The sequence below is a fragment of the Aythya fuligula genome, chromosome 1, assembly GCF_009819795.1.
Source record: "Aythya fuligula isolate bAytFul2 chromosome 1, bAytFul2.pri, whole genome shotgun sequence".
NCBI classification, from domain to species: domain Eukaryota; kingdom Metazoa; phylum Chordata; class Aves; order Anseriformes; family Anatidae; genus Aythya; species Aythya fuligula.
In genome coordinates this window covers 44,859,755-44,884,313 of record NC_045559.1, presented here as the reverse complement: position 1 = coordinate 44,884,313, position 24,559 = coordinate 44,859,755, and the positions used below count along the sequence as shown (strand labels likewise).

At 39.3% G+C, this 24,559-nt stretch overlaps 1 protein-coding gene across 2 annotated transcripts in view; it reads right to left on the bottom strand.

The window, feature by feature from the left end:
• The window catches only part of NUP205 (nucleoporin 205), a 51,195-nt gene extending 27,711 nt beyond the window's left edge, over window positions 1–23,484 (bottom strand). The window contains exons 1-16 of one of the 2 annotated variants that reach the window (XM_032194249.1): window positions 23,434–23,484; window positions 18,959–19,101; window positions 17,907–18,078; window positions 16,905–17,049; window positions 15,829–15,988; window positions 13,689–13,917; window positions 13,343–13,507; window positions 12,399–12,574; window positions 9,207–9,323; window positions 8,416–8,553; window positions 6,972–7,122; window positions 5,977–6,182; window positions 4,520–4,702; window positions 2,880–2,930; window positions 2,079–2,288; window positions 774–873 (exon numbers count right to left, since the gene is read on the bottom strand). In XM_032194249.1, the coding sequence (XP_032050140.1) occupies window positions 774–873; window positions 2,079–2,288; window positions 2,880–2,930; window positions 4,520–4,702; window positions 5,977–6,182; window positions 6,972–7,122; window positions 8,416–8,553; window positions 9,207–9,323; window positions 12,399–12,574; window positions 13,343–13,507; window positions 13,689–13,917; window positions 15,829–15,988; window positions 16,905–17,049; window positions 17,907–18,078; window positions 18,959–19,101; window positions 23,434–23,461 (2,374 nt within the window). In that variant the 5' untranslated portion in view covers window positions 23,462–23,484. Of the gene's footprint in view, window positions 1–773; window positions 874–2,078; window positions 2,289–2,879; window positions 2,931–4,519; window positions 4,703–5,976; window positions 6,183–6,971; window positions 7,123–8,415; window positions 8,554–9,206; window positions 9,324–12,398; window positions 12,575–13,342; window positions 13,508–13,688; window positions 13,918–15,828; window positions 15,989–16,904; window positions 17,050–17,906; window positions 18,079–18,958; window positions 19,102–20,602; window positions 20,661–23,433 lie in introns of those variants that run through there. The other variant, XM_032194241.1, reaches the window with a different exon arrangement.
• Window positions 23,485–24,559: the final 1,075 nt, after the last annotated feature.

The window sequence follows — 24,559 nt, the reverse complement described above, 5'->3', positions numbered from 1 at the left end:
TTTTTCCATTATTTTGTGTTTGTGCTTCCCCTTAACATGTCAATAGACATGCCATTTCACTGTAGACACAGCGAATCAGTTCAAGAAACAGATCTAGTCAGAAAAATTGTTTTTAATCCATTTGTCCAATATATCACATAACCCACAAATAACCACACGAGCTGAAGCATTAGCTGAGGATGGGAATGAGCTAACAGAGATTGTTCAAGTCAATTCAATGCTAAAAACTGTTTGTTAAAGGACAGGACACAGAAACCTCTCCAGTGAGCTTGCCAAAATCTGTGAGTGTCTTAAAGTTGCTGCTCACTTCTGAAGTGATTCTGACAGCTCTCTACTGCTACAGGAAATCATGAAGCACCAGGCTGGCATTCAATGTTAAGAAACTTTGTATCAAAAACAATCTGCAGCCCAAACACAGTTCACATAAGCCTTATAATGAGGCAATAGCCATTTACTGTGGTCTTATTAATTCTGGACAACCATTCAAGCGTCATATACTGTTTTTAACCAAATCAGCAATTCAAGAGAAACACAAATTCTCCTAGTAGAGCGTGAGAAGCTGGAAACTGCTGATAGCAAACTCTACTGAATTGACAGCATAGCTCCTCATAGTATGTGAACATTTTTTGATTGTCTTCCTATCTCATTGCTCTGACCTAGCTTTTTGCCTGCTTACTTGCCATATTAAACAGGATCACAAGACAGAGGCAAGAGATCAAAGTAAGTTCCAGCTCTGTTTGTCAGAATGAATGTCAGTGAATGAACAAGTTAACCTTGTAACTCCACATATTGGTCCACGAAGTCTTCGAGCTGAGGTTCGTAGTCTCGCAGCAATTTGTAAAACACTTCCAGAACAACCTCAGCTACTTCCCACTGTGATAATCACAAAATGAAGAAAAATCACATATGGAATATGACTGATACTGCAGCAACAAGACAAGGATGACAAAGAATGCAAAAGTCACTGCAATGAAATACTGCTCAGATGTATGGCATGACTGTCTAAAGTACTATCCCACAACACTTTTTAATCTATCACAACAAATAATTTGAATTGCCAAGCTTCCTTTTCAAATTAAAATGGAACACTAAAACAGATTTGTCTATTTTGTCTATTTTGGAGCTAGACAACAGCCACTGTTCTCTCCTCATCTCTATCCCGCCAGTCATCCCATCACAGAAGGCCATCAGATTGGTTAAGCATGACTTCCCCTTGGTGAATCCATGCCGACTACTCCTGATCACCTTCTTATCCTCCACATGCTTAGAGATGACATCCAGGATGAGCTGCTCCATCACCTTTCCAGGGATGGAGGTGAGGCTAGCTGGCCTGGAGTTTCCTGGGTCCTCCCATCTTGCCCTTTCTGAAGGCTGGAGTGACACTGGCTTTCTTCCAGTCCTCTGGCACCTCCCCTGTTATCCACAACCTTTCAAAGATGATGGAGAGTGGCTTAGCATTAACATCAGCCAGCTCCCTCAGCACTCATGGGTGTATCCCATCCAGAACCACGGATTTCTGGGGATCGAGTTTGCCTAATTCATCTCTATCTATATCTACGTATAAAAACGCTACCTTTATGAGCAGCCTGCTCTTTTAGGTAGCTGAAGGTCTGTCCCTAGCAATAGACTACTCACAGTACCAGGTTCAGTATAACTCTTATCCCTTCCCTTCTTGGCTTTTTCAGAAACAATCACTGTCAGAAACATTTAGCTTTATCATAAGGCAATGACTTTCTGTTTCTTCTTTTTCTACATCTTTTAACATTTTTGCAGTAGAGTTGCAGAATCCTGTATTTATAAATCTGTATTTGCTATCATATAAACTCTTATTTTTCTTAGTTACTTTATACAGGCTCCTTAGAAGTAGTCCATAGATCCTGTTGACACGTTAGTTGAAAAATTACCTGTTTACAGAATCAAAGCACTCTGCGAGGACCCAGGTTATCTCTCCTGCATCAAACTTGTATATGCTACAGCTTTCCAAACAGACCTAAGCTGCATCAGTGATCTCAAATTATTTTAACCAGTGCATACAAAAAAAATAAAATAAAAAAAAAAGATTTTCAAGAAATTATTACTTTTTCAGCAGCTCTCCTGTAAGCTCTGGTGCGGAATCGGAGAAACACAGAGTCCCTGAGGAACTGGAGATAGGGATCAAAGCCTGGTGGGCGGAGACCTGCTCCCAAGTTAGAGGGGAACGAACTCTCCACTAGCGTGCTGATGAGTCGACAGAAGGCACGGGTTAAAGGATATTCCTCACATCGGGACTCAATCTCGTTCAGCTCAACCTTCCCGAGAGGACAGCAAACACAGGAAGATTAAAAACAGATTTTGAGTGAGAAAGAAACACGTGAGAACAAATAAGATAAGGGCATCATCTATGAAGTACTTTACAGTGTACTGATTTTGCTATGCTTTTGTCCACTGTATATCACAAACAAAGCAAAAGCAGTGAAGCAACATTACTCTCAGTTCAGTTCAGCAACATACGCTTCATTCATTTCTGAGTTAATAGGAGATATGCCTCAGCATTGAACTGTACACTGCTTATATTTACCATTTTTATTAAAATGGAAGTGACCTGCACTAAGATGTAATAAAAGTAACTCCAACTTAGGCAAATAGGAAAATCTGGGGATGAAGCGTTCATAAGGAACTTGAGGCACTGCTCTGCTACTAGCACTATGCTGCACTAGATTCATAAATGAGTAACATTTTCCAGAAATTACAAAGAGGCCTGAGAGTAAATTGGGAAGCTGTGAAAGCACCTATTCACAGGGTTTCCCGTGCATACAGTAGCAGATGCAGCCTCTCCAAGTTTTCCCTGTACTCATTTGTAGAAGATGAGGAAGGCTACCTAGGGACAGAGAAACCCTTACCTCAATACCAATTGCTTGTCTCTGGCCTGGACTTCTCACAGTTTGTAGTATCTTCAAAACATAAAGAGAAAAGAAAACATACAAACAATATGTTTCACATAATCAAAGTGCATCTCTATCACTTCTATCAGGACTAAAAGGCACTCATCACTCTGTAGCTGTAAGTAGCAGTATTGTATATCCTCTTAAAAGCCAAAAAGCTAAGCTTTGTCTGTCTGAAAGGCTGGATTACATACTGTACACTTGAATGCTTCTAGCTTTACACCCTCAAAGATCTGCACCATGCTTATGGTTAAAACAAAGAACAAAAGTCCTTTCACATTTAAATTTTTCTTCATCTTTTGGTCAGGGAAAAGACATTTGTTATCTCTTACAGCAGTACATTTTTGGGAATATCAAGTTAGGAAGCAAAGGTGAGCATTGAAAATACTACTACTATGATAAGATGTCATTCTTGCTTGTGTCTTTTTATTAGCGATCAATACTAAGCCAGTAGTTGCAGCTCAAAAGCCTCATGTTATTCCAAACAAACCAGAAATGAGTCTGAACCATAATACAAACTATAAAACAATCCCGCTCCCTTACGATTTTTGAGTTAACCATGCTGAGAGCATTTTTGATATCAGTCTGCTTCAGAATTCATATTTATTTTTTTTCTCTGAAATCAAGAGAAAAGAGAAAAAATAATTTTCTAAAAGCTGGGCTTTTAATACCCACCTGACGTTTGCCATCTAGCTGTGAAAGTTGGCAAACATATGCTGTTACAGAATCACAGAATGGCTGAGGTTGGAAGGGACTAAACTCTGCACCACTGAGCACAACCCTCTGAGCTCTGCCATCCAGCCAATTACCAATCCACCTCACTGTCCACTCACCCCTAGGCCGCACTTCCTGAGCTTGTCTATGAGGATGTTATGGGAGACAGTGTCAAAAGCCTTGCTGAAGTTAAGGTAGACCACATCCACTGCTCTCGCCTCATCTACCCAGCCAGTCATCCCACCACAGAAGGCTATCAGACTGGTTAAGCACGACTTCCCCCCCTTGGTGAATCCATGTTGACTATTCCTGATCACCTTCGTACACTCCTTGGAGATAACCTCCAGGATGAGCTGCTCCATCACCTTTCCAGGGATGGGGGTAAGGCTGACTGGCCTGTAGTTGTCTGAGTCCTCCTTCTGTAATTGCTAACAACAATTAACTTTTCCTCTGAAAATTACATGCCTGCAAGTGGAGCTTTTTATACAATTCTTTCCTTTCATGAGCACCACTAACAGTGGGAGAATATTGCACACAAAAAAACATAACAGAAAAATACATAACCTGCAGAACATTTATTACTGATGACAAACATGGAGGGGAGAAAAAAAAAAAAACATATGGAACATACAGGACGGTCTGTTAAAAAAGATGTTTACATAAAAATAAGCACAGCCAATGAGATCTGCAGCACAAAACCATGCTGTCATTTTCAAAATTGCTTCAAAATAATACCTAAGTGAAAAAAAATTATATTCAACAATGGAAACACAAGAATTTAGTAGAGAGTGCAATACAATTGCTACAAATGCAGCTTTCAAATACACCAACAATTTCATCAGATTGGGTTGCTATAGTTATAAGTACCAAAAATACAAAAATACCTGTGTGTATTCCAGGGATTGCCAGAGTGAAGCAGCTATTTCAGGAGATTTTCCAAATGCAGTCAGGGTTTCTAATAGCTCCGCTTTCAAAATAGGAGGAATGCTGCACTGCAGAAGTCCCAGAATGACCACCACTGGTGTCCACTGAGGGTGCTCACAAAGAGCCAAGCGAGCATTCTCACTCTGCAGAGTTCAGCGTAAAACAAAATTGCACGTTAATATTTTGAAGATTATTCATGTACTGTAAGGCCTAACTCAGAGTTCAGTATCAGCAATAAGAATTCTGCTTTGTACAAGTACATAAAACATCAGAAGAATGGCAGACTTTACCAATGCAAACAATTTTCATTCAACAAAAAGCCCAATTTAATGATTTTCTAGTACTAAAACTTTACCTAAAATTTTACTGAAGTTGTCCCTATCCACAAAGAAAAGTTATGTGCATAATAGATGTTGCTTAGGATAGCCGATTTTTAGACTCTCATTTGAGACTCTCAGATGGGCCACTGGATAGGGACAGGCTTCTAGTCTCATCAAATGATAATTCCCTGCATCCTTAGATGTTTACTTCTTCACAAGTTATGGTCTGATGATGCTAGGAAATATGAATTTACGAGTTCCTTCTTCCCCACTCATCCAATGCTGACAGGACAGCTTACATAGGTTACTGAACTAATCTGGCCTTCCAGAGGAACACCCCACCACCAACCACACCCCCCAAAAAAAAGATGATTTTTAAAAAGCCCAGTTAGTTTCACTGATCTGCCTTGTGTTTGTGTCAGTAAAAACATCTTGCAAAAACATCTTGCTAAATCACAGAACTTTTATGTTAGTATTCTTCAAACCTCTACCCTGCAGACTCTGCTGGGTACTAAGGAGTCGAGTTCCACACTGTTCAGCTATCCAGATAATCGACAATGTAAAATCTGTATTGCAGTTTGTCTCTTAAAATTCCTCTTCCAGCCAATTCATGGTACATTTTGCATTAACAGTTTAGAGACATTTTAAATCTAACTCTGGAGGCACGTTTCACAGCTGGTCAGTTTCCTTGCCAAGTTTCTACTCTTCCCCTTGAAAGTCTTCTATTACCTCTGTTTATTTTAAAACTCAAAATTACATGCAAAGAACTTTCCTGCTCTCTAGGCATTTCTTCTGAATAGATCTCACTTCTGAAAGACATAGTTGTGACAGCAAAGCATCAGGAAGGCTAGAAAATCAGTAACATTGACAACACAGGAAAAGGTGCCACCTCTTCCCATTTCACTCTGGCTGCATGTTTGGTCCTAACAGTTTTTTCTGATGCTTCCCATACTTTTGAAGTTCATTAATCAAACAAAAACAACTGCTAGTTAGATTTGCCCTAACCATCTTTCTGGTGAAAAGAACTTCACAGACGAATGATGATCTGCAAGAAAAAAGAAAACGTATTCAAGCAAAACAAACAAAACCTTACTTACCCAATTTACTATAACTGTGGTCAGCTGTAAAAAGGCAATTAATCCATCTTGTTCTTTCTGTGTGATTCCTCGAAGAGGCAGGTGACGATACTGGACACTGTCTGCACTTGGCAGGTCTTTCCTTAAGTGTTCATGATAAAGCATCAAAGAGTGGAAGAAATGTTCCCAGGAGACAGGACTGCCACCTGTTCCTTGGATGTTTTCCGCTAGAAAAATGACAAAAAGGTCACAAGATTTTGTTTTTACTCTTTCACAGGGCGACCAGGAAGGTAGTTAAATTTAAAAGGAAATCTTTCTTATCTAGAGCAAACAATGTATTAAATTCAAAGAAAAGCTCATGTTGCTGAAATTAGTGGTTCTGTTGCTTTGCTGGGGGAGTTGTTTGTTAATAGAGACATGAAGATACTAAGATGAAAAGTCAGTAGAAACACGTATTCTATGAATCACAATGTTTGTAGCACTACTTCAAAGTGTTTTTTTTTTCCACTTTGATCAATGCAAAATTAATGCAAAACATAGGACTGACCAACAATCCTTTCTGGGTTCTGTTAGGATTTATTATACATGTAGGATTTCTCAAAATGCTCCTGGAAAAACACAAAACCAAACAAACAAACAAAAAAGCACCAGCTCAGGAAAGACACCTATATTTAAAAATACATAGAACTTGACTTGAAAATATTAACAATTTTATATTTTACATTGAGCTATACTGATATTCTACATCTCATGTGTTAAGACATGCTGCCTTAAAACCCCACTATTTGCTTACACGAATTATTTGCTAAGGTTCTCAAGAAGTTTTATTACCCTAATCAGTCTTTTTCTTTTTTTTTTTCCAGATTACATTCCAACTGAAGCCTTCCAATTTCATCTTTGAAATGACCAAGTCACAGTTCAGTTCACATGATTTACTTTTTTATTTATTTATTTTTAACTTCTTTACATTAGCAGGAAAAAGAGAGGAGAAAGAGCTGAAGCATCACTTTTCTTACCATGACTACTGCCATTGACTTTTAGCAAACTAAAGCAGTAATGAGCACACTGAGGCCCACTAGCCAGTCCCCGCAGCATTTTCAAGTATGGGATGTAAATTGTGGAGGGAAGTAGATCTCCCATTTGCCTAACAAACTTCGACAAGACAACCTAGAACAAATAAAGATCAGTGTTTAAAAAAAATGAGTGTTTTCTTAAAACAGTAGACAGCCAAAGTCAGAAAACAGATTCTAATGTAATCATGGTGGGGGTTAGCAGAAGGCAAGGAATGACAACTCCCCCAAAAATTCTTTTGTTTACTGGCCTAGTCAGTTTCACAGAATCACAGAATGGTTGAGGTTGGAAGGGACTCCTGGAGATCATCCAGTCCAACTCCCCTGCCAAGCAGGGTCACCTCAAGCACATTGCACAGGATCACATCCAGGGAGGCTTTGAGTATCTCCAAAGAAGGAGACTCCACTGCCTCTCTGAGCAACATGTTCCAGTGCTCTGTCACCCTTACTGTAAAGAAGTTCTTCCTCATATTCAGATGGAAAGGGAAATTTTCCCTGAAGGTGAAAATTACATGTCTAAGAGGAAACAAAATCATTCATACTAATGCAAATATAATACACTAAATCTCCCATTTTCTAGCCTTCATATTTACTTCAGCTCACAAATGCTGCACAACGGTATTATTAGCACACTTCACAGTGCAATCACTGTAAGTGTTATTGGGCATGAACTCACTATGCACGTCACATCACTGAATAGTCATTCACATGCACTGTGGCTCTTCCCAGGACCATATCACAGTGTCTGCAGATTGCACCAGGACCAGACTTAGCTGCCTGTTTTCCAGGCGGGTCTTGGGATGCATGCAATATCCTAGGCACTGCAGAGTTGTTCATAAAGCACTGAAGGTTGATAGTATCCCAGTTATCCAATATTCTCATGATTTTTTACCCCTAGATACTATCAACTCCATTTATTGTTTTTTGTTGTTGTTGTTGATTTTTTTTTAATAGTTAAGAAATTTTGCTTCTCAATTAAGGCAAAAGAGATCATCAGACAGAAAACACAAGAGCAGTGTTAGCAGAATATCCTGAGCAACTGGGACAAAATTGGCCTAAACAGAATTTTTAAAGAGGTTAGACTCTCTCTCACTAAATTTCTTGACAACTTTGAACGACGGGTAGCAGCTCAGCTTAGAGCAAGCAACAATAACCATGTGATGCAGAGCAGGACACATGCAGACAAGTCATGGATAAAAGAAAATAATGTCTGCTTTGAGGCTAGCTGTAATAAGGATACAAAACATTTGGGTTTTTTAACCCTTACTATTGTAGAAATTGCTATTGCTTCAAACTGCACCTTTGATTAATTTCAAGTTACTAGTAATTACTCAAGAAAATCACTTTTTTCACTTAAAGATGTAAAACTGGTAAATAACCAGTAGATAACCTGGCGCTGAGGAGGTCTCTGATGAGCTACTCCGAGGTAGGACCCCATGACGGTAGATGTCTGCAAAGGCTCTGATGGACACCAGTATTCAAGGGCAAGTTCCAGATTAAAAGGGTCTTTCCTGTACAGTTCAGCAATCTATCAGACAAAAGAGGATGACCAAAAAAATTACCAACTATGGAAAGATGAGAATATTATTTCAACAACAAGCACTGCTTCTAGATAAGCTAAACATGTCTGAGACACAAAGCATACCACACCTGATCCGCTATTCCTTAGAACTCTCTGAAAAATGACACCTGCTAAATAGCAACAGCAGAACAAATGACAACCAGATAAATTCAAAATCTTAATTGAACAGGTAAGAATTTTAAGAATAAAGGCTATTTCTAAGTTACATTAAAATAACACAGTTTAAGAAAACAGATGTGTTAAGATAACATATGTAAGACTACAATTTACATTTTAGATATTTATAATTTTGTAAAATAACTTTGGCTCAAGAATCCTTCCACCAGAAGAAACAATGCAGTATTTACTCACTAAACATTTATGAATTGTCAATTCATAAATTGTCAATTTATGAATTGACACTTTATTAACATCAGAAGCCAGGGCAGTTTTCTGGAAAACTTATAGCAAGTGTCTGTCAATATTTGGTTAAGAAAAAATTCCTTTTATCCAAAAAGTACAAGATCCAGCATTTTATCATTCAGATACAGATTTTCTAATGAAGATTGAAAGTCACAATCACTTTCTGGCATAGTAATTTAGGAGAAAATAGGGCTTACTAAAAGCATTAAATGCTCCAGATCTCTCCGAAGGGAAATAGGTGGATCATTACCCATCTGAATACTCATATGAATCATGCGAGCATCTTCATCAGCACGGTTTCTCAGCTGTTTCACCTACACAATACATGAATTGGAGAAAAACACTGATCTATATTTAGGTAAGAATGAGCAGGGCAACAGAAATAACTGAATTACCTGAACAGTTTATTAAAAAGTAAGAAAGGAAGTGAACTTGCACATACATGACAAGAATATTTAACAATTTTATTTATTTATTGTAAACAGAGCCTACATTCAAAGACATATTCGATCACTTCCTTACTGCCAAGGCCTCAGTTCATACCAAAAGCCCCAAACTTAGCCTATGGGGGTTTTCCCAACTGACTTCACCAGATCCTCTGGTTTGGCCACAGAACGTGGATCCTTTTCCTCTTTTTACTTTGAAAGTTATATAGACTTAGTTAGTTAGACTTCAAACAAAGTTAGATTATGATCCAAAAAGAGTGAAGAGGAATGAAAAACAGCATGAAATAATGTTTTCTGTATAGAGACCTATGCATTCCACTTGTCTTAGCTATTTAAGGCTACTTCTAATTACAGCTACTTCATCTTATGAAAAGTTTTGTATTCATGTAATTACTTTGGACCCAGGAAAATTGTCTGTCACAGCCAATAGCATCACCACATGTCAACAAATACAGTAGCAAAAAAGAAAAAAGGAAAGGGAAGAAAAACTGCAGCAGTGGAAAAGTCCTTTAGTCAGTATCTCAGAATTCTTTGTGTCAAAAAAGACCAGTTACTAAACAAAATCCCAGCTGATTTAATTTTAACATCAAAACGCCTTTCACAAAGCACCCCACAAGACGCTTAAAGAAAGCAAGCAGCCAGGGGATGAAAAGTTCAGTTTTGTTACATATTAAACAGACACTGAGAAACAAGAAACAGAAATAAGCAACCAATTCAACACAACAAAAACATAGTGGTGCCCAACAGATACTAGTTCATGGTTCTATAATATATCTTGAATTGCAAAATTGAATGAGCTACAAAAGAACTGACTCATCTCAAAAACTTAGCTAGAACTAGAGATAACTGCAAAAAGGGTCAGGGCAAAGTATCTAAATTAGTATACTAACAAAATTAATACAGGGATAAAACAAAGTGTTGATAAGTGAAATAGTGCATTATCTAAACTACTAAAGCTAATTATTGAGTCCCAAATGTAATGCTCTCAACCAAAAGATTTACCCAAATCATTACTGGCAAGCAGAAAATACACAAAAGCTATACAGAAGAGTTAAATAAAATGTTGGCCTCTTATAATCTTCATCTAGTTTAATTTAAATCTACATATACCTAAAAATAAAAAGAATCCTGTAAGGCAGACCCTTCTATTTACCTAAAATTTAAGATTCAGTAGAAATAACTCTGCACATAAGCAGTAACAAACAGCAGTAACAAACTGCAGGTGGACAAAAAAATCTCTTCTAGAGCCACATCCCAATTGTCTAACAAGTCTTTCCTCTAAAAGAACTAGTACTGGCCTCTGTCAAGCAGGAATGGTCAATGTCACAAGTCAATAGTCAGATTTTTGCTCATAAACTGTATTACAAAATCCTATTTCTAATGAAGAATCTCTTCATATTTAGGCATTAGGTATAACCAACTGCAGATCTAAACCAAAGCCAAAAACTGAAATGGGAGAGAAATACTTTGCCGAGGCCTCCAGTTCCACAATACAATGAAGGAGAGAAATTGGAACAAAACCAACAGACAGCCTTGGGATTTTCACACAGTTCTGTGGGATACAGGAGACGGGGTCAGATGTGCTTTTAAATCTAGGACTGACCTCAGCCTGGGTCAGTCTCCAACTCTTCCACCTTGATTCAGAAAACATACCTACATCTCTTCCATAAAAGTTGGTATCAATACAGGGACATATTTCATCTTTGGTAAAGCAACAGCATCTTCAGAACTACCTCATAAAAAAGTTTCCAGTTCCAAATGTGTTAGAACTTGACTGTTCAAAGAACTTTCAAAAACTGTATCTCACATATTCCTCAAATTCAAAATGCTCCTAAGGGCTACTATGTCTGTATTACAGAAAACACCACTGCAGGCTGCAGGCACCACTGCAGGCTGCAGGTAGCCTTCAAACAGAGTCCAAGACTTGCTACAGCGCATTACGTTTTGTATGCAGGCAACTGCTGCAGTAGAAGCATACTGCTTGAAGTTATCAACACGAATGCATTTGAAATGACATTATACTTGCTCCATGGGTATTCCGTTTGTGAAACAGATGGCTTCAGAAAGCAACATGGAAACCCAACAGATTATAAATAAATTAGGATTAAACCTAAAAGCTGTCTACACACTTTCATACGCACCCTCAAATATTCCTAAGGCTCAAGTGTTTTCCTGCCAATATTGTTCTCATTCTGACAGTTGACAATGAACAAAATTTCTTTTGAATCTTCCTTTTTGCTCATTCTTTGAAAGAAGTAATTATTTGCAACTCCAACTACAGCTCAACACAATGCAGGTCACAAAAGAAAGCCTCCATCAATTACATAAAAGCATTTTCATATAATTTTAATTTTCCATGCCTAGATACAAGGTCTTGCACAAACAAAATTGTAGGAATTGCTTCAAACTTTTCCTTAAAATCCTTTTGCAGCACTTCAGTTGTTCCAGTGAAATCAGCAGGTCATTTTACTAACAAATGGTAGTAGTAAAGAAAAAGTAGAATAACTCCCCTTAAACATGCAAAAGCTCATTAGTAAAAGAATTAAATAAAAAAAAATAAAGGCAAAAACTGTCACTTCTTTTAGGTTATACAATTGTCAATATCAAAAGAGAAGGGGAAAAAAAGACAAAAACCACAGACATCGCTATCAAGCCCAGAATTCATTTAAATTCTAAGCATTTAAAACAAAACAAAACCACTGCAAACACAAAAGCTCGCTTTGCAATCTCACCACACTGAAGTAGAATTTGATTTTCAAAACACTTCATTGCAGAAAACAAACGCCAAATGCTATGGGTTCCACAAAGTCAACTTTCAGGCTTTCTAAAGTGCAGCACCTCGAGCTCAGGTTGATATTTGAATCTCAATGCTACCTGTCCTAGAAATAGAATATGACGTGCCCATGTTTCTCAAAAACTATGCTATTCACAGAAACAACTTACTTTCATTGGCATGAGTGCAAGGAAGTCTGTGACAAGGTTGTGAATTTTGCGAATGTAAAATTCCTCCTGGTAGAAATTTTCAGATCCCACAACAGATTCAGTCAGGAACAGAAAGACATTATCAGCAACTGCTAGCTCTGCCATTGCTTCATCTGCTTCAGTGAATTCTGCAAGAGCTGGACAACAAACAAAACAAAAATCACAAACGGGAGAAAAATAAATTACAACTATCTGTTAACAAACTATACATATTTTAGAATACCTGTCTGACAAGCAAATCAACGTGCTTCTAGACACTAAGTTTGTTCCACTGAACAGGAAAACTCTAGATTGAAAAATGCAAGTTAATGTAGGGTGACAGTCTCAACTTTCATCTGTAATGTAAGTTAAAGTACATAATCCATTTACCTGATCAATCTAAGGCTGTGAACTAAGAAGCACAAGCCAACCTTAATTAAACATTAGTTATGATGTTCACATTTTCTTTATTCTGTAGTCATGCCTCAGTTCTGACCTAGACATGAGCCTGGAAAGCTAGTGAAGTACAGGAAAAAAAACATCTGTCCTCTTAAGATACTGAGTTTTAATATTTGCAGAAGCAAGAAGTCATAAACATGAATCTATTCTGCATTGAAGTGTTCAGGTGATATTAAAGCTGCTAAGATGCAATTTTTCACATTTTTCCATACATTACAATCCCTTTCACTTCAATGAGACACTACGCAGTATTAATGGCTAATGATTAATTATTTGTAAATCTGTGTACCTACCACAGCAACGCAATTCTCAACAACCAAACTCATGTACTGAGAAAGCTTTGAAGGAGGAGCATCAACAGTAGCTTTATCCTGAAGGTAAGTACTAATACCTGAAGAAGGTAACAGCACTTTGACTTGCACCACTCGCAAGCTGTGAATCCTGAAGCGCACCAAGTAGTAATTTACCTGTCACATCAGATAACTGGGATATTCCTCGTAAAGCCAGTGACCAGGCTAATCGAACAGTTGCTTGCAAGCCTGGTAGTTTCCAAGGCTGAGATTCCTGAAGACGAGTGTGTATTGTTGCTATGTACTGTCTTTCTGCTAGCAGAGGCAGCCGGTGCATCAGATCTTAAAGAAAAACAAAAAAGATCTTAAAGAAAAACAAAACCACTAATGCAACACCAACACCCAGTGAATGTGAAAACAAACAGGCAGAATCCTACCAATTTGTTACCAATGACAAAATTGCTTAAATAACAATTTAACCACGCGCACAACATAACCCCCGTGGGAAACCTGTCAGCATTACCTTCACGATCCTCTGTGCCTTGTTCTAGAAAACTGACATCAAAGCAGTAGAGGAGCGCCATGAGCAGAGACAAGTTCACACCGTCCAATGAGCCATCTGCTTCTACTGTTACTTTCTCCAAGTAACTTATGAGGATTAGAGTGTCATCCTTACTCAGCGGTGACTGGCAGGTCCAGACAAAGAGACTTTCAGCCAAGGACTGTCGGCACTCTTTGATGAGGTCAGAAACCTTTTCAAAAGAAACAGTGTATAGAGCTGTACTTGCAGCGCATCGATCTGCCTTTCTCAGTCCATCATTATGACTAGAGTAGGTTAAAAATTACTTTAAAAACAGGAGCTGGAGAAAATGCTAATTTCTTTAAGTGCAACGCAAAAAAAAGATATATAAAAATCTTACGAGCCTTCAGACTCCCTGGCATTTCACATGAGGCGTGACTAGATAGCTTCGAGAATGACAAGATGCAAACCAGCACCTCTGTCAAGGTCAGAAGACGTGAATCTACACTGAATTTTTATAGCTGTAAACACAATATGTACACAAAGGTCACGTTTCATATCTCTAAAACATAACTACGCTGGCAGTTACATCCAGTTAAGGTCTTAAGATTTCTTCCTTCCTTTCTCCAAAAGAGATGTCCTCAAACGACTATACACATACCTAAATTTTAAAGAAATTGAGTAATAGGAAAGGCATTTAACATTAAAACTTTCCATCAAACAAAATACTTAAGGCAAATTTGAATATACACATAAATGAAATCTAACATGCCCTAATACATATGGGACAAATATCATGTCCAACAGGAAAGCTATGAAGCATTTTCATACTAAAAATATGGTTTTATTCTTTGGCAAAATATGTTACGCTAAAATTAAGTACATTGGCTCTCCAAAACGATCAGTTTGTCTTTTTTTCTAACAGTGACACCAAAAATCACCTGTTTTTAAGCAAGGACAAACATTTACTTCATTTGTTAAATTCATTCTGCTCCCCCAAGCTGAGTTTCAAGTACTTAACTGCTCTAAGTCTCCTGAAAACAGCAGAAATTCAAAACAAAAATAAAACAAGCAAACAAAAATCTCCTTAAAATAAAAAGCCCCCACAAAAACCCTTTCATAATGGTATTTTATTAGCTAGGTTATTGGTTTCTAATAACATTCTTGATCTATACCCATTAGACCTGGTAAAATAAAAAATAAGGCATTCTATCTCCATTAAAATCATGGGCATAGTGGTACAATGAGAAACTCTTCAACACTAAACACAGCTAGAAATCTCTGCACAGGCTCCAGAAAAATAACAATTCTAATGAATACAAAGGGGAATATAGTAGTCCATCTAAAAGCAATGAAGCAAACCTTCAATGCAAAGCATTACTTGAACTTGAAGGCAAATTAGAAGGGTATGTTTTGCATAGTTTCTAGATGAAATAGCAAAAATGCAAAACTGGTTATCTGGCAAAAAAAATAATTGATTATAACATAGAATACCCACATAGATCCCACACTGGAAAGAACAGAAGTTAAAATGATAATGTTTAAAATCTCCCTATTACAAATACAGTGTGCAGTTAGACTCAGTCCCAATTAATTTCAAGGAGTACAAAAATGAAAACTCATTTTTAAGCAAATCTGACTGTTCACTATTAGAGATGCTTCTGGTCATGTTAACACAAATAGGTTATTAAAAAATGCATTATTTGCCTGCCTAGACCCACTTTCATTCTGTTTTAATCCTTTGTGAATTTTAGTTTTCTATTTTTATTCCAATGGTGGCGGTAATGGTAATGCTGAAAGCAGATAATTTAAAACATTTTCTTTAGAATTAAACTGCAAAAACATTTACTTCTTCACAGTCCTTAATTGCATTTCTTCACTAAAGATAATGTATGCCCTAATATCAGAGAGCAACAAAGAAACAGAAATGCAGGTAGTAATCTGGATTGAACAGTGGTATATTGTAAACCATAGTGTAGTTACCATCACGTAAGCCAGTAACAGCTTCCAAAGGTAAATAGAGTCCAGATGGGGGGGAGTGATCAGTCCATATCTCTTTGTGATCAAATGTACTTTAACCTGTGCCAGTAATTTGGAAGAATCACATCTAGTCACATCTAGTCACATCTAGTCCCCTCTTTACCTCTTTGCGATGTTTCTCACTGCCCAATCCTCGCTCTCTCTGAAGTTTATCGAATTCATTGTTCAAATCAATTTGAGACACAAGTGTGAGGATCTTCTGAGTCAAACCGTGTTCCATTAGGTCATCTGTAAAGCGTGTTGTCATGGCCATTAGCTCTTGACTGTAATGGAGAGAATATAAATTTAACAATTAATCATGTTATTCCCAGTGATGGAGGAAGTCTAAAAGAATCATTCCCATCAAATTTACTTGCTAGCCAACATAAAACGTACAACTACATCAAACACACAAAGCAACTAAATGTGCATCAGTAATTAATAAGCAGTGATTTCTCAAAATGCTCTGCTGAACAGATACAAAGTCTCGAGGTAACCATAGCTTCAAGAACATGGAATATGAGAAGAGTACAGCATGAACGAGCCAGGTAAGATTACTATCAAGAGCCAAAAGTACTATACATAAGATGTGCAGATTTCACAAGCTCACAGCCTTTCTCACTAGTAAATGCAATTGTCCAATTACTGAAACAGTGGAACTAGTTCTAAAGCAATCACTTTTTTTTTTTAAACAGAATTTGTATCTACACTGTAACACATCTTTGAATCTTTCTCTAGTTAAGCAGCCACCATGCATTGGAACTAAACAGTGTGTTCAGTTTTTTCTTTTTAGTCAAAAAAAAAGAACATTATGCTTGCCAGTAGAGAGTGTGTCCATTTTAGGTAAAGGCAGGAGCACAATCCTCTGTTTTGCAGGATGTGGGCAGTCAGAACACAGCACACGCAGAAACTCAACTCTTTCCAATACTGAATCGGCATCACTAGTTAGAGAAACCCTGACTGGGTGGGTGTCTGAGGCAAAGCGCTGCCAAAAGCACAGGCAGCATGGGAGAACTGAAAATATCTGTATTTATGACCCATTAAACATACTTGTAAGACAAAAAATACTATGTTTAAACATGGAAGTGACAGCATCAGGTCATGAAAAAACAAATTTGCGAATATTTGCTTTCCCTCAACAGTCCTAAAAGCATTAAAAGCAGAGAGGAAGTTAATCTAACAGCTAATCCTAATACAGACCTGAGCTCCAACGTCCACGTCTTGCCTTGGCGTGACTGGATGAGGGCTCGTAGTGAATTGGCAATGCATCTTTTTCCATCCCAGTACAAGAGAACAGCCACAAGACCTCTTGTAAGGCCAGGAAAATGAGGTTGCTGGTGTTCTCCTGTTGAATGAAAATGTACAGAATATCCACAGCAATTTGAGCATGCATACTTCGATGAAAAGTTTATACTTTTGATACTATTAAAATTCAGTCAACTATTAAAAATTCCACACATTTACAAGTAGAGGTGCAAGTCCATATGTATCCTAGTCCAAATGGTAGTTGCAACTGATATCTACCTGTCTTAATAATCAGTTCAAGCTGATTATCAGAATAATATATATTTTCTTCATCCAAATTTAAATTTTCTGTCTGAATTTACATCAAAAACACAAGTTTGAAATAGAAATTGAGGCTGGCTTCCTGATGCCTTTTGAAAGGTGACATGCTAGCAAGCTAGCTCTTTGAGGAATTTGAAAAAAGTTAATGATGAACAATAACTAATAACAATAACTACGAGACTATAGTTTAATAACATTGAAATCAATTTTCTATGTGCAAAAGCAGGTCTCTTCCCAGAAAACTTCTTTTACTAATAATTTTTTAGATTATGATCCAAATACAGCTACATAACAATGTATAACTAACGCATAATTTGCGGAACCAATGCCTATTCCTAAACTATTTGAATTATTTTTAAACTATTTTGAAAGTAAGTAATAGAAAAATAAATCATTTAAAAAAAAATCAAATTATTCCCACTTTTGCAAAAGCTGCATAACATACGAACATTACAGTTCAGAACACTGTCTTTATACTAAGTGACAGCACCAGATTTCTTTTTAAGAACACTCTCGATGTTAGGTAACTCAGGCCTTGACTCAATCAGGCATTCACGTTAAGCGTACACTTAACACAAACAGTAAGGCCCTATTTAAGTTCTATTTCTCCAGCTCTTAAATATTTTCCCTTCTCACCAGCTAGAAGGAGCTCCACAGCTGCCAACTCTCCAATATCAAAGAGGTCACTGAGGATAAAGGCTTCTCTGATGAGTTGTTCTGGCAAAAGCCTGGTTCCCTGCTGACCCTGGATAGCAACCCCTTCCGTACTTGCTTTCTGAATTTTCTCATGCTGCTGAACATTCTTTGGCTGGAAGAGAAACAAGCAACGGAAGTTATTCAAAATGGCAACAAGAAATACTGAATAAAGCTTTACACGTTAATCCTTCCTCAAAAATACAGTTCTGAGGGGTTACATTGTTGTCAAAAAAACAAAGGCAGCATTTTTTAACACAGAGATAGTAAAGGCATCCTAAAAATGCTTAGTGTTTGCACAGTAATAGCCTTGTTGTGGTAATATACCAAAAATAATATGATACAACCAGTGCTGACATTTAGTTTCCTGCGAATAATGGTAAAATACATAGGCAAAGCTCTATACCCAACTTATTTTCTGACCTATCAGTCTTACAAAGCCATACGCTATTTCAAAAGTAACAACAGAAGACATTTTATAATTGTTACCTTGTGACCCATCAGCCAAGAACCAGTGAGTTTTTCCAAATCTCACATTCCTAACAATTCACAGTCTATATTTTGTAAGTTTATGTTTACTGATTCTGTGCGTTCATTTATCTAACTAGCTGAAGCATGAGCATGGACCAAAGCCAGAAGAAGTTGTTTTGTGCTTCCTTTTAGACATGTAAGAGGAGCACAGAAAAAACAATACTTAACTCAGGGATTGTCAAATACTTTTACTATTTCCTTCAAAACAGCATTCAAATAATCAGAGGGAAAAAAAAACACGTTATAGATACAATTATCCTCTATAAGACACAGAGCAGTATCTATTTTTCAAGCAACTTCCATTCTTACAACAGAAGATTGTTTTAACACACTTGCATTAGGTACTGTAAAAATGTAGAATGAAAAGAATAGTCAAGGCCTAAAGAGTTTGCACTCCGACAACACAAAACAGATTAAATCATCAATTTTCAAACTCATTTTGCAACAGAGCATTAGTCCAGTACCGGATTTCTGAAGAGAGAAATGAAGTCAGATTTGTGTTTCTTTAAAACCTGGTCGAGGCGATGAATAGCTTCAGGTTGCCTTTTCCAAATGGCATTCATTACAGTTTGCCATATGTCCTTATATGGACCCCACAAGCTGGCAGCTGAAAGAAGAAATTAAAAAAAAAAAAAGCGCATTTGAAATGGAAGAAAGAAAAAAAAAACTTCATACAGTATTTTCTATAAAAAGACCTTTTTTTAATTTAGTGTTTATCCCAGCTTTGCAGTCTAGATTGTTATGCACATCAAGCAAAGTGTATTTTCCCTTTTGTAAGTTACCACCACCACCAAGAATTGCCTGATAAAAAATCTAATTGCATTTAGGGAGTTTGAGAAACAGAAAAGATGATGCAAGCAGGTAAGTTCAGGGGCTGAAATTCATCTTATGGTCTTGTGTCCTTCTATACCTAAGAAATTCCATCCACTTCAATAAGGTCAAAGAATCACCAAGAACTGGACAGACCTTGAACCTGAATGCAACTCGGCAAGGCGGGCTTCCTGCTTTCCATTTTTGACAGAAAGACCAAAACTAAGAAATACCTAATATGAGGGACTGCAAATGAACAACAGAGCTAACAGAATGTGAAACATCACTGCACCACACTGTGTAGAATAAAATATGGATTAGGAACCAAAATCATAAATGTAAAGGCAATTCTACGTAAGTAACAAAAATCGTAAGCCCAACATAGGCATTTTCCCATTTGTTCATCCTGCTCATTCTAATTAAAATACAGAAATACAAGTGCTTTGGATTCATAAGACACTTGTTGCTAACACTCTTCGGAAGAGCTTCATTAAGACATGAATTCGCTTTACTAGAAATAGACCAGCACGAACACTTACCTCAGTACACTGAGAAGAGACAAAATTAGTGCTGGAAGCTAGCAAGCACTAATTTAAGTCAGTTCTTTGTAATTAAGCTGAGTCCAACCACTCTCTAGAATCTCTCCTCCTCAACACTGAAAGAAAGTTTCCTCTGCGTACTCCAAAGTCAGTACTACAGCTAAACGATCTCCTCCTCACTAGAAGCAGCATCATTCACAACTCGAAGTCTGTAGCATGAAGACTGCACTACAAGTTTCCTCATTTATATCACTTCTCACAAAAATAGCTTGCCGAAGTAGTCTTCAGAATTCCGGCAGCATCACTGCCTAAACCAAGAACCTTACAGACAGAAATTATTCCTACCGCTTGGCATTAACGGCCCATTAAAAAAAAAAAAAAAAAAAAAAAAAAAAAACCTCGAGATTTATAAGGCTCACATTAACAAGAAGTGCCAAAACGTTTCCCTTGTTACGTGTCATCTGTATTCCTGAAAGTTGCAGATTCTACACACCGCAAGTCATTGCTAAATGTGCCAAATTTGTTACCAACTGTGTTCAGTTTACCTGCTAGCTGCCACGTCAACTGCTGCCTGATTACAGTTTCATCTGTTTCAGAGCATTTCCTAGCAGTGGGTTTTGTATGCTGTGTCCTGCAGGCTAGCCCACATGCAAAAATACCAGCATTTCACCTAACGCTGGCTTGACTTTTATTTTTTTCCCTTGGTGATGTGCAAGGTAACACTATGAACTAAAATCAAGTACAGGAGCAATATTTTACCTTCATGTAGCTTGTCCTGCCCCATTCTAATCCTCGAGGTAACCCCAAGGGGCATCAAAGCAAAATATATCCATCCACACATCATCCCGACAAGGCTGTTCACATTAAGACACCACACCAAGCGGCGTGCTCTGAAGTGAAGATGCCCCTCTTTGCCATACAGTGAAGACAGCCCCTCAAAGGCAAAGCAACGCAGAACGCAGCACGGATGCCCATAGCGCTGAGGTAGCACAAGTCACACAAAAGCGTAGCATATGAGCAACCCAAGCACAGGAATGAGAGCAAGTCTCAAGTGAGACCATTCGTTTCAGTCAGTTTTACCCTTATGTGAGCCGTCTTGGAATCAAAACCAAACTAAACACAATCATGTCAGTTTTATTCTGTTGCAGAGGAAGAAATCATGTAAAGCAATGAAATAAACCCTCCCACCCCAAACTCTGCACTCACAAAAGCTCCCATCCCACATACTGTTGCTTCCTGTGCAGTTAGCAGTGCCAGTAGAGCTGTGTTATCAGACAGCTTCCAAAAAGGACAAATCCTCCACCCTTTTCAAACATCAGAGTGTTTTAAGCTTATGACTTTACCCCTGCCCAGACAAACTCATTCAAGATGGCTACTACTGGGCAAATAATTACACACTGCAGATTCTAGCTGTTTCTCCCATGTGTCTTCACCAAGTTCAGAGAACTACTTCTATTCTAAATAGCCTTTTCCAGCCTTCACTCTTATGAAGTTGCAGAGTCCAATAAGCAGCAACAGCAATCCAATGCCTGCCAAAAGCTGCTCAACTCTTTCCCTTACCCAGTTGTTTGCTCTTGTCCCTACAGTATAATTGCTTTGCACCAGCCCAAACACATGTGCTGTCAAGCACTAAAACAAATGAAGGATCCAGCCTAGCTGAAAACTAATCCAAGAGTTCATTTTCAGCAGGATCACATCTATAACGCAATTTGCTCTGTGACACCACAAACAACTATACTAGCAGCAAGACAGACTATTGCAGAGAAGGAATAAGTATCCAAGATGGAAAAACAGCTGGACTGTTTTGCTGCTGCTAGCAACCATGCTAACCTTACGTTGTTTCCATTCTTAGTTTTAGGACTGAGCATCCTACCAGGGAAAGCAAGGAAGGACGGGCTAGGTTGCTTCTGTTGACAACAGCAGTTTACGATTATGCCTGAACATTTTGCCAAGCTAGAGACTTAATCATGCTATATCCATCCCCACAATAAAAATAATAAAAAAAAAATAAAATCTAGGATAAAATCCATGTTCTATCCACATCCATTTTAATTTCTATCTTATCTTTCATGTACAAGGTTCCCCTTCTTGACCTATTGTAATTATAAGGCTATAGAATTTTTTGGAATTTACTGTACATATTACATGGCAAGAAGATCTAGTCCCACTTGAATGGCTCCAATTTTCACTTTAACAAAGCCACTTCTCAGATTCTGTGAATCACAGAAATAATCACCCTTCTTCATCTTCCAATGAAGGTCTCTGCTTTTGTATTTTTTTTTCTTTTTCCTTTTTTTTTTTTTTTTTTTGGGGGGGGGGGGGCTTTATTTAGATCAAATCATTTAGGGATTCACTTAGATCAAAACACCTTCTCAGTAGGTTTACTCCTTCCTTGACACATGATTTGAGCTTTTGAAATCCGATGGCTTTATTAACTATGCCACTATGTCAGACTCCGCCTTTTGGCCATGCCCACATTCCAGTCACAACTGCTTTTCACGGGGTCTTGTTCTCCCGCTATTAACCTGAGGGAAATTCAGTGCTAGCAAATGCAAAATCCTGCACCACAGACAGAAAAACTCCACGCAACAGGACAAGCTGGGGACCAAGTGGCCAGAAACCAGCTGTACAGAAAGCACTAGAGTGTCCTGTCAGATAAGAAGCTGAACGCTAAGCTGAGCAGCACGCCCTTGCTAAAATCGTGGTCCCTGCACATTGAGCTGTGTGAATAGCACTGCAGCCAGCAGCTGTAGGGCAGTGATTTGTCAGTGTCAGGCATCCCTGAAAGCGCATCGCTCCCTTGAGCGCTGGGCTCCTCTGAGCAAGACAGATGCTGGAATAGGGGGGTAGAGAACATGATGAATCAGGACAGGGGCACTAAAAATAACTGAAGTTGCCAGATTTTAAGAAGTGAGCGACTAAAGAGGAACTGGAGGTTTGCTGTCTTCGACTACTTAGTGGCACTGTATGCAGAAAATGGAGACAGAGATATCCCACGGGACGGTAAGCAGCAACTAACACAAGTTGCAATGCAGAAACTCTCCATCAGGGAAATAAAAACAAAAAGCTACCCTGAGGATCGTCAAACATTTGAACCGAGGCCCAGAGGAGCCTCTGCAGGCGTCTCCATCCTCACAAATATTCCAGCAACTTCGGGTAACGCCCTGAGCTGGGTCTGCTACAAGGAGGTGCGTGCATTGCTTAGGTTTCGGGCGGTTTTTTTGTTTGGTTGGCTGGTTGGTTTTGGGTGGTGGTGTTTGCGTTTTGTTTTATTTGAGGGGTGTTCCCGTGCAGTTACACCAGGTAAGCGCTGCCTCAGCGGCCCGCACCCGCTCCGTGTGCCTGCCGCCCCCAACCCGCCGCCCCCCTCCCCGCGGGACGAGCTCCCTCCGCGCTCCCAGCCGCAATCCTTCCTCCTTTCGCTTTGCGTTTCGCTGCGGATAGGCTCAAACCGTGCGACTCCGGAGCTATCTCCCACCGCCGAGCCCCCAGAGCCGCCCGCAGAGCCCCCCCGGGCCGTGCAGCCCGCCCGGCGCCCGCCTCCCCTCAGCGCTGCCCGCCCGGGCCGCGCCCGCCGCGGCTCCGCTTACCCGAATTTACCGCCAGCGGCGCCGCCATCTTAGCGAGAGGGAGGGGCAGCGGCGCCGCCGCCTGCAGAAGGCCCCGCAGCGCCGCGGGCTGCCCGCCGCCGCGCCTCCACAGCACGGCTCCGTGCCCCCCGGCTCGGTACCCGGCCCGGCCCGCTCGGGGCGAGACCCGCAGCCGCTCCCCTGCCCCGCTGCGGTGCCGCCCGGCGAGGCGGGGAGGGGACGAGCGGCAGCTCCCGGGCCGGAGCGCGGGCGGGCTGCGGGGCCTGAGCCGCGGCCTGACGGGAGCTGTAGGCGCGGATGGGGAGCGTCGGGGGAGCGGGCGGCCGGGACGGGGCGGCACCGGGCTCCTGCCGGCACCACATAACTTAAATAAACGGCGCTTTTACTTCGCTCACACACGTGCACAGCCCTTCTTGTCGTGTTACGGGCGGTCCTTTAGCCCTACTTCATAAGCCACGCTCAGTAAATAAAGAAAACTACCTGAAGTTAGGTGTAAATTTATTGGAGTGTTTTATTTTCTCTCAAAAAAAAAAAAAGTGACTTGCGACAGATCGTTATTTAAAATACATGTAATTAAAACAATCATATCCACTTAAAAACAGTAAACAAAGCTTTTTTGATCAATTTTGTGAGCGTGGAGCTTTTTAAAGGGATATGTTTCTTGGTCTTCAACTGTAAACTAATGTTTACAATCTGTAAGGAGGGAAGAAACAGCCCTGATAGAGGTTACTGTGAAGAAAGCTGCCTTTTAAATGCAAAATGCAAGAGGAAAAAGTACCAGGAACGAAGAAAAGAAAGGGAAAGGGTCATCTGTATACGTGTCTGGAGCTAAAGAATACGTATCAGTACCTTAGAAGTGTCCCGTATCTGAAGTCAGTGTACTACCCTCTGTCCCCGTGGTAATGGTCTCATACAGGAATTCCCTACTGTCTTACCTTTAAGGTAAAAGATCCCTCCAGAGATATGTATTCAATAGTCTCTCCTCTTGAGCTTTATTAAAACAATATTTCACCTGTTCTGAAACAGTGTCCAGCAAAGTAGGCCCATGGGAAGCTAGCAGAATAAATATCTTTTTTCTCTAGTTCTTCAATATAGTTGGATGGCAGAGGGGGCAATAGAGAGAGAG